General features: G+C 27.1%; 1 protein-coding gene across 1 annotated transcript; it reads right to left on the bottom strand.

Annotated features, from left to right (window-relative positions):
* Nucleotides 1-613: 613 nt before the first annotated feature.
* LOC123195250 (26S proteasome regulatory subunit 4 homolog A-like) lies at nt 614-2,112 on the bottom strand. The gene is made up of 4 exons (XM_044608909.1): nt 2,054-2,112; nt 1,898-1,964; nt 1,106-1,275; nt 614-1,010 (listed from the first exon to the last, which is right to left on the bottom strand). Exons 1-4 carry the CDS (start codon nt 2,098-2,100, stop codon nt 986-988), a joined length of 309 nt encoding a protein of 102 aa, XP_044464844.1. The 5' UTR covers nt 2,101-2,112; the 3' UTR covers nt 614-985.
* Nucleotides 2,113-10,752: the final 8,640 nt, after the last annotated feature.

The raw sequence follows: 10,752 nt of genomic DNA, 5'->3' as shown, positions 1-10,752 counted from the left end.
CCCCTCCCTTCTCCGCCCCCACCCCACCCCACTCTACTAAATCTAATATATTAATATAATAATTTCTGAACTATTAAGTTCTAGAAACTTTTACATTATGATTAATGCATATTGTTAGATTTTGGGAAAACTTTGTATTTAAACTAAAATAACAATGAATATTTTGTAACTCTTGTAGCAAGTGATATTTTGGGAAAATATGATTTATTTTATTTATTGAAATACATGAAGGAATTAAAATTTATATTTACGGGTATGAGGAGGGGATTTTTTCCCGCGAGGACGGAGATGAGATTTTTCTTCGCGGGGAGGGGACGAGGATTATTTGTTTATCCCCGTAATAGGGACAAGCTAAGGACTGGGATTGATATCCCCTCCCCACCCCTCCCCGTTGCCATCCCTATTGTGCACAACGCGCACGCCAGACGTGCAACGCGCACTCCAAGCAAGAGCAAAACCTTTGGGAGTGAAAATTTAATTTTTGCACAGTTGCACGCACGCGAGCCATGCATTTGGGCTGTGAGTGCTTAATGGACAAATGAGTGTTCCTTTTATTAATTTTGTCCCATGATTAACAATTTTTATCATTACAAGTTGGACAAAAACAATCACAATACAACCACAACACACTCTTTGTGTGAATATCGATCACACTAATTCAAGGAGTATATTGTACCTTTAAACTCCTTATTTTGATTTCGTCCAATGAGGACATTGTCTGATTACAAAGATCACATAAATAATACCACACGTCCAAAAAATAAAAAAATATATATAGTTTTGTAGATAATATACCAAACCAAAGTACCTGAAAAATTCAGCTCCTAGTTCTAATGTCGGGAAGAGGAAACTCAATCTTCCTGTCTATTCATCCAGGATCCAGACTCTCAATTCTATTTGTCGCAAGAATCACTTTGACATCTCCTCTTGAATCAAAACCATCTAACTGATTGAGCAACTCCAACATTGTCCTCTGAATCTCACGCTAACCGCCCGAATGTGCATCATATCTGGCAAATAAAATTACAACAGAAAGGTCAACCACAGCTGACAGGCAACAATTTGCATTGCCTTATGTTCCAAACATTCATATTAAAGAAAGAACCTCTTTGTGCCAACTGCATCAATTTCATCAATAAAGACAATTGATGGTGAAAGATCATCTGCAACTCTAAAGAGTTCTCTGACCAATTTTGGGCCATCTCCCAAGTATTTCTGAATCAATTCACTTCCAACAACACGCAAGAAAGTTGCTGATGTTGAGTTTGCCACTGCCTGAAGTAAAATAAAAGAACATTATCCAGTGTGAAAGATTAATCCAGCTGAAATTATGGTTTTTTCCCGGATTTGCCAAATATTGTTATTCCATTCGTTTAAAAACTTGAAAAACAACATTTCTGAATCTTGATCTCCATAGCAACTGAAAACTGACTTCATTTAGAAAGAGCTATGAAAGATCTATTGCGAAAACTATGGTATGTACTGTATTTGACAGTTTTACTCAAATATAGAGAAACATAGCTCTAACAGCAGAGAACAGTTGCTAGACCCAAAATATCTATATTAGACAGAGAGAAACAGAAGTTGATAAAGCAATATCCTTATCTTTTGCACCTTACACCCTAGTGCTAGACCCAGAAGGAAAACAAATCAAGTCACCCATATAGCCTCTCCTAACACAATCACACCATGTATCAGAGTACTTAATGCTTCAAATATGTAGATAGAGACAATAAGTAGTAATTATAAATTGTGTAGATTTTCAGATTCTAATTAGATTTACAACTTTACCTTCAGAGCTTAGAAAATTTTGTTAACTGTTGCATGTTATAGCTATTTATGTCCATAAATAAAATGCAATAAAATAAGCCAATAAACAAAAGAAAAAAATATGCACCTTGGCAAGCAAAGTTTTTCCAGTTCCCGGCTCCCCATAAAGTATAACTCCTTTAGGAGGTTTGATACCAATGTCTTCATACAATTCAGATGAGTAAGTGGAAGTTCCACAGCTTCTTTAATTTCCTGTATTTGGGCATCCAACCCACCAATGTCAGCATATGATTCCAACAGGGCCTTCTCAACCTTCATCACAGATACCATGGGATCAACATCATCTTGTCTTTCCAGAGGTCTTCTTCTGGGAAGACGATTGTCTTCCCCGACGAAGTTTTTCGTCTCCCAAGGTTTCTCCGACGTCGATCGGACGTCCAAATGAGAGGAAAGAGATCGCCGGAAGGAGATGATGCTTCAGGAGGGAGATGTCGTCGCCAATGGAGTCGGAGATGTCGCCGGAGATTTCAAAACGAAACCTTAGGGTGAAACTGTCATTTTTTAAAACTTAGGTTGGGGGAAAATTTTAGTTTTTTAAGTTTAGGGGGGCAAAAAGAGATAAAATTTTTAGGCGTTAGGGTTCTGTTAAATTTAACTGGTCATGGGTGGGTGTTTGGTGTTTCCATAGTTAAAAGGTGGAAACTTGAGATTACAACATACCTTAGGTGGGAAATAGTCGTTTGGCCTATAAAAAATCAATTGGATGTGGCCTTGCATGTTTATGATATATTTTGTATGTAACAATTCAATAATGAGAATGAAATTTGATTATTAAGATTATTTATGTATTTTAAAGGTCTTCGTATTTAATTTTCTAAAACTATTTGTAAAGAAAACAAAATGTTATTTTGTGTATTTTGTTGCTAGTCAGTTTGGATAATTTGATAAAGAAATTATAACATGAAAAACACTTAAGAGAGTAAAAATAATAAATAATTTTCAGTCAATATAATATATGTTAGGTCAACTTGAACATAGTTTTGATTGGGTTAAGGTTGAAAATTTTCTATATGATTCAAATTCAGATCAGGTTAAAGTTGAGAGTTTTTATCTAAAATCTGAACTAATATGACACAAACAGGATTTGATGACGCAAATAGTCATGAATAGTATATGGCCATTGAATTTAACTGATTTTATTGATAAAAATTTCATGTTATCACACATTTGATATACTCTGAATATACACATTTATATTTTCACTACACCTTATGAAAGCCAACCAAAAATTGAAGAACAATTATGGCTGCACCCTGATTTTGGCCAAATTCATAAAGTTCAATTCCAACCTTAGCCGCGGCCTCAACCTACAAAATCAATACAAAAAAAAAAAAAAAAAAACAAGAGAGGGAGAGAGAGATTAAATGTGGTGATCATAATTAATCACGTTTTTGTTGATAATCTTTACATAACGTTTACCTTTTTGTTGAATATTTTTGTTGAGTTATCAATAATCTGATAAGAACTGCAAGTAAACCATAAAAATGCATCAACTGTTAGCTTAAATTTACGTGCTAAAATTACCTCAGGTAACCAATTTTATAGGAGATTAAATTATTCTTTGACTATCATTGAACCCACCTAAAAGAAAAACATGGATAACATGAAAGGAATGTGAACCTTCTTGACGAATAAATATGAAATATTTTTTTTATTTTTTTCCTATCAAGATAGGGCAAACATAATGAGGTAATTTATTAAATGAATTCTGTTTAATTTGAATCTAAAATCATCTATGTGATTTCATGTGTTTATAACACACTTTTTTATGTAATGTATTTTCTTAAAAGACATATAACTATTATGATTATATTTTTGATGAAATTTAAAATTTAATATTTTTTGAAATGAGAAATCAGTTTCACGTGATTTCACACGTTTCTGATATACCTTTTATGTAACATTTGTCTTTCATTAACAAGTGATGAAAGCATAATTAAAATTTTTTAGTAAAACTCATGATTGAGAACTCGTCTAAGTTCAAAATATTATTGCATGATTTTATTACGATAAGTTTTTAATATAAATATTAATTCAATAACTAAAAAGAAGTAGATTTACAATTTAACCTCAATACAAAACATTTCTTATTCATTAACAAGTAATAAAGAAATGTTGTAGACTTCAATAGAGTTCAAGATCGAAAGCTTATCAATTTTTTATCAATTAATTTAATCTATATGATTTCTAAAATAACCAAAAAAAAAAAAATCTTTGATCGTTTATGAATTATTACTAGGCATTAAAATTTGTTATTTCTAAAAATTTAGGAGAATTTTTAATATTTTATCTTGTTACAAAAGAATTAATTAACTCTTTTTTTAATTTATACTCTAACTCTATATTCTTTATATGTATTGCACTTTCATTATTTGGTTTTATGTTATGAAAATTAATCAATTTATGATTATTATAGGAGATTTATTATAAAATATTTCTATGAGGTTTAAAGTAATTGTCTGAGTTTTATATTAATTAATGTTGTCTATTCATAATAATTTTTAATATAAATATTGTTGTACATTCTTTGTTATTTTGATATTTCAAAATTTATAGTGATTAATATTTCTTTTTTTGAAAACTGATTGAACGATGGCTTTAAGGGGGGCTTGATTTGAGGAATATTTTATTAACAAAATTAAGATTTCTGATTATAAATTATTACTAATAAAATTTGATAAAAATTGATAGATATAAAAAATTATTATATTTGGCAAGATATGATAAAAGAATAATAGTAATTATTTTATTTAAATACCATTGAGTATAATTATTCTAAAATATTTTTTATGTTATTTGTTATATTAATTAAAAATGAGATATTTTTGTCTTAAAAAATTAATAAATAAAAATATAATTATAATAAAATCAAGATTATTTTGATAATATTTTAATATCTAAGATAGAGGTGTTAATTAGATTAACTCTTAGGGGGCATTTAGTTTGAATAAAGTTTTATTATCAAAATATAAAGATTACCTTAAAGATAGATTACTTAGAAGATTACTGAGTATAAATGATTACTATGTTTAATAAAATTTGATAGACATAAATAATTATTGTATTTGGTTAAAGGTAATAAAAGAATATTAGTAAATTATTTTACTTAAATACCCTTGAATATAATTATTTTAAAATATTTTTTATATTAATTAAAAATAAATTTATTTTTATCTCAAAAAATTAATAAATTATAATATAATTATAATAAAATCAATATTACCATAGTAATATTTTAATATCTAAGGTGAATGTGGTAATCAGATTACCTCTCATGTCAGCATTGGTAATAGAAGATTACTATAATCTTTTATTACTGACAAACTAAACAAGGTGATAAAAGATAGATTATTAAAGTAATATTTAAATTCTGGAACCAAACAATCTCTTATATTACCTTTTACATCACTATTAGTAAAAAAATATTATTAACATTTTTTATTACTTATAAACTAAACAAAGTAACATAAATAATAAAAGATAGATTGTCAGAGTAATCTTTAATCTTCTTTAACCAAATGTTCCATAATGGGCAAAGTCATTGTATTAAGGTTTCAGAGAAGAGATTTAATCAATATATAATACGTTATTGGATCCTCCATTAGAGGTCTAATAAACTTTAAACACACTTTGATGTTTTTTAATTATGTCATAACTTATGAAATACATCGATCTAATCGTATTGATTACACTAAACTCATCAATAAACTTTCATAAAACCATTTAATTATTTAATTTTGTTAAACCGAATAATGATTAAGTACCCACGTTAGTAAATTTTTTAACATAATCATTTTAAGATTGGAGGTGATTTTAAAGAAATTATATATATTGTAATTTTTAATGTAAATTTACCCACATTTTTTTAAACCAACAAGAGAGCATTAACATATATATAATAAATGAGATAGTGTCTTGAGCTTTTTCTATATCTAAAATTTATTATAAGACATACCTTCGAGGTTCAAAGTAATTTTTATCAAGTTTCATATTAATTAGTATCGTGTATTCGCAATAAATAAATATACATACATATACATATTCTTTGTTATTTAGAAATTGCAATATGAAAAGAAATTATTATTTAATACTATAAAATCAAACAAAAATAGATTATTCGATATTAAGATTACAATCAATTGTAAGAATATTTTTTTATTAATGTTGTCCATGTATAATCACCATAAAGTACAAATTGACAAAAGAGAGAGAAATATGAACCTTTTTGAGGTCATATATGAAATATATTTAAACTTATAGCAAGTTTTGTAATTTTAAAAGGTTGATGACACTGAATCTATAAAAAGTTAAGACAAACAAAATAAGTTGACTTATTAAATAAAGACAAACAAAATAACTTATAGCAAGTTTTGTACTATATTTTCAACATATGTGGTTTAAAAAGATAAATGTGATTGAATTTATGTAGTGAAAGTGAATTATACGGATTTATCGAGATAATTTATTAAATTAATTTTATTTATTTTGAATTTATCACACATTTTTATTGTAATAATTTTTAATATAAAAGTTATTTAAATAACTAAAAAGACGTATTTTTATAATTATTGTTCGTTTAACCTAGGTAGAACAATCTTTAAGTTCGATTTTGGGTATGTTGTTATATGCTTGCTTTGTGTTCGTTAACAAGATATCTTGAGACGGGCATTTTAAAGGTGTAAGACACAATTATGGATTTAGTGAGATTTATATTTTGAGCAACCTAATTTTGAGTTTTCAATTAATTACTTAGAAGATGTGTTATTATATAATTGAATGATTTTAAATTAAATATTTAAAACTAAGTATACCTAATAGTATTGTTCACAAGTTAATCATTTAAAGTAAGTGTCGGATAGTCGTCATGCATGCCATGAGCAATTATACATACTTATAATTCATAAGGCCAAATTATTATATACCCACCAAGGTTTGATGACCTGACAAAGTACCCTATATATGCTTCAAAAAAACAAATTATCACCCATTATCTATTTCTATTAATAAATGTTATTTGGTTTTTACGGACATTATTGTTTTATCTTTTTATTGAAATTACTAACTTACCATCAATATTTAATATAAATATCCAATTATTAATATATTTTTATCAGTTTGAAAATTTTATTTAGACCCTTGAAAATATCAAGACTCTTATCAATTTTAAAATACTATATTTTGTTAAGTTTCTTTGGCCTGATGAAAAATATAAAAAGAACTATTTTGCCTATCATTCTATGCAAATCAACAATGGTCTAATTATATGTGATATAGTATTAACAAATTATAAAAAATTAAAATTTTATTTTAATTTTTTTTCTTCTATTGCTTTCTCCATGGTTTTTACTTATAATTTTCATGAAACAAAGATTTCTAATGATGACAATTTAGATTAAGTTTTATGCAAAAATTAGAAGTTTAAGATTGGAATAAAAATATATGTATTAAATTTTCTTATTATATATTATATATAAATCATTATGTAATTAGATGATTTTGAATTAATTTAATATACGAATAAATATCTTTTACCTAAAAGTAGTGAAAAAATTATAATTTGACAAATTTAACTTCTCATAACTCTTTCAGTATTATTATTTTGATGTGTATATTATTAATAATCTCTTATATGGTATATGTATATTAATAATAAATCCTAATTTATGAACTATTAATAATATATGATTATGGTTTTAAATTAAATATAAAATAATATTTTAATTATATAATAAAATATTATTTTAATACATAAATGGGTCATTATTTTTAATAGACATAATTTTACAAGAATGACTATTCTCAATTATAAATCTTAGGCCAAAAGACTTCTTCCCATTTAAGGTATGGTGAAATCCTAAACTTCCACCTTCTAACTTTTAAAAATTCAAATACTCACTCATAATTTGGAAAACTAATACTTTTCCCCTAAAATTAAGTTAAGGTTAAGAGTAAAATCGAAATTTAACAATAATATTTAAATTTTATATCATTTTGCCCCCTTAATTTGAAAAACTAACAATTTCTCCCAAAATTAAGTTTTAAAAAGTGACATCTTCCCCCTTATTTAGGGTTTCCAATTTCACCGATAAATTTTTAGTAAACGATGACCGATCCCTCTCTCTTCCAGTGTTGTCTCTCATTTTGGTGCTCAATATCAGACTAATGATTCTGGATTTGATGAAATCCAGACGAAGAGTCAAAACTCTTTGTCTGGATCTTCGTCATCTAGATGAAATTGAATTTGTTTGGACGATGATGATGACAGTCTAAATAAGGAGATCAGTCTCGTCTGGATCGTCATCATCATCTAAACAAAATCAACTTCTTCTAGAGAACGAAGATCGAGACAAGGAGTTTCGACTTTTCGTCTGAATTTCATCAAATCCAGACATCGTCGGTCCGATATTGAACATCGAAGGAAGAAACGACACAGAATCTAGATATCATCGATCCAATATTGAGTACTGAGGGAGAGACGACACTAAGAGAGAGAGAGATTGACCATCGTTAGTCGAAAATTCATTAGTAAAATTGGAAACCCTAGGTAGGGGAAAAATGTCACTTTTAAAAACTTAATTTGAAGAGAAATTATTAGTTTTTCAAATTAAGAGGGTAAAATAATATAAAATTTAAATATTATTATTAAATAGTAAATTTGTATTTAATCCTAACTTAATTTTGGAAGAAAATTATTAATTTTTCAAATCATAAATAAATATTGTGTTTTTAAAAATTAAAAAATGAGAGTTTGCGATTGCAACATACCCTAGGTGGGAATAAGTCCTTTGAACTAAATCTGATTAATAAAGAAATTATTTAGGCTAACAAGTATCTAAGTCTAAGCCTAATCCTAATAAACAGAGCCCACGTCATGTTGGCCATCCCATGTTAAATCGTTACAAGTAGAGATGTCAATGGGCCAGGCCGGGCTTGAGGTCCAAACAGTAACAGGCCTTCGGATCGGGCTAGCCCATTAAAATATAAAGGACCAAGGCCCGACCCATGTAATAACGGGCCTTAATTGGGCCGGGTCGGGTCTTAATTGGGTCTCCATTTGATCATAAATAATAAAATTATGATATATAATAGGATGCTCGGAAGGGAAGCAGCTGCCGTCATTGAATTTATTTGATATTAGATCTATTTGTAATATTTTGTAATGATAAAATTAAAATAAAATGAGATTAAAATTATAATAAAATAATTGAGATTGAGAGTTTGAGATATTGAGAGATTGAAAGTTTGAGAAATTTATAATTGTAATTGAAAGTGAAAATAAAAAATTTAATAGGTTTTTATAAAGAAAAAATAAATTAATTAAAAAATTTTTTTAAAAAAATTAAGCAGATGCTGAGAGAAATAGAATCTGCTTCTCTTCTGCCTTCTGTGAGGTGCTTCTGCCTCAAGGCAGCAGAAGCTTATTTTTTATAAATAGTATCGGATCGGGCCTAGTTAGCGTATGGGTATAATATAAAGGCCCAAGGCCCGGCCCTATGGGCCTAACACGGTACTCTATAGTGTCAAGTCGGGTTTTATCGTGCTCGAACTTTTTTTTGTATTTCAGATTGGACCTCTATTTAGCTCGACCCAATTGACGTGTCTAATTACAAGACAATGAACACAATTGACAAAAGATAAAAATTAAATAAATTTAAAATAAAAAGCATAGCAAGATGCAACAAGAAGACAAAAAAATGGGAAAGGGAGATGCTCAATTGTCTATGTGGCGGCACAGACACCGTACAGATCAAAGTGATCGGCTTGGATCTCGTGCCATCTGGCACTCAATTACTAGCAGAACATTCTCCTGACCGCAGTCTCATTCTCAGACGGAATCAGTCCAGTTGGCTTGAATGATTAGTCTACACCACGCGCCAGTAACACGAGATCAAATACAATCTAATTTATTTTATATTATTTAATTTAATTGTTATTTTTATTTACTAGATAAGTATTTGTTAAATTTTAAATTAATTGAATAAGTGATGAGTCATATTTATTACTAATGATATTATCTTTATAATAAATTTAAAAATAAAAATGTTATAAAATTACATTTTATTAATAAATAAAACAATTTTTATAATACTTTATTATTAACTATTGTATTTTTATGATATATTTTTTAAATGAATATATGTTTAGCACTAAACTTGAATATTTGAAGGAAAAGTCATGGTGATCAATTTCAAATCAATTTTGAGTTTGACAAAACTCATTAATTATCAAATCAATGGAATATTTCTATGGGAAGCAAATGTTGTTCATCTAATTCACACTAGTGAACTTGTTTCATACATAATTAAGTTTTTTTATAATATTCAATTCAAACTGACACGTAATATCATCAAAAGATTGTTAATAAGTTGGACAATATCATCATATAAATAAATAAATTGATCTCTAATTAAAATTCTAATTAGAAATTACCTTATTCGAAAGTAAAAAAATCAATTGAAAAAAAAAAAAAAACTCAACCTAATGCAACATAAGTATTATGTAAATAGATTTTAATAATAATATATAATTTTAAAATATACTTTCAAGATAGTTCAATTTTGTTAGTATCAACCATTATTTTTTATTGTAGTAGCAATAGTATATTTAATATATGAGTAATATATAAGCACTTTATTTTAAGTATCTAATTGCGTATTAAATAATATATTATTATGTAATTATATGTTATTTTATTTTTAATTTAAATTATATAATTATATGATAACATATTATTTATATATAAAAAACTTAAAAATGGCTTAATTTTATCAAATTGTGATCTTAGATTTCTTTTATGTGATTTTTTACACTTTTCTCTTTCATGGATACATATTTATATCTTCTTTTTGTATCTAAGATTCATGAATATAAACAATACATATAATTTTTAATAGTCAATTTTATTATTTATATATTTGGATT

This window comes from Mangifera indica, chromosome 13 (genome assembly GCF_011075055.1).
Source record: "Mangifera indica cultivar Alphonso chromosome 13, CATAS_Mindica_2.1, whole genome shotgun sequence".
Classification (NCBI taxonomy): Eukaryota; Viridiplantae; Streptophyta; class Magnoliopsida; order Sapindales; family Anacardiaceae; genus Mangifera; species Mangifera indica.
This window is presented reverse-complemented; position numbering and strand designations above follow the sequence as displayed.

Excerpts from the sequence above, each read along its gene's own strand:
- LOC123195250 (XM_044608909.1), bottom strand. The coding sequence starts at position 2,100 with ATGGTATCTGTGATGAAGGTTGAGAAGGCCCTGTTGGAATCATATGC. Across the intron at positions 1,965-2,053 it reads GCCCTGTTGGAATCATATGC|TATCAAACCTCCTAAAGGAG; the intron begins TGACATTGGTGG and ends TGAAGACATTGG. Across the intron at positions 1,276-1,897 it reads GAAAAACTTTGCTTGCCAAG|GCAGTGGCAAACTCAACATC; the intron begins GTGCATATTTTT and ends ATTTTACTTCAG.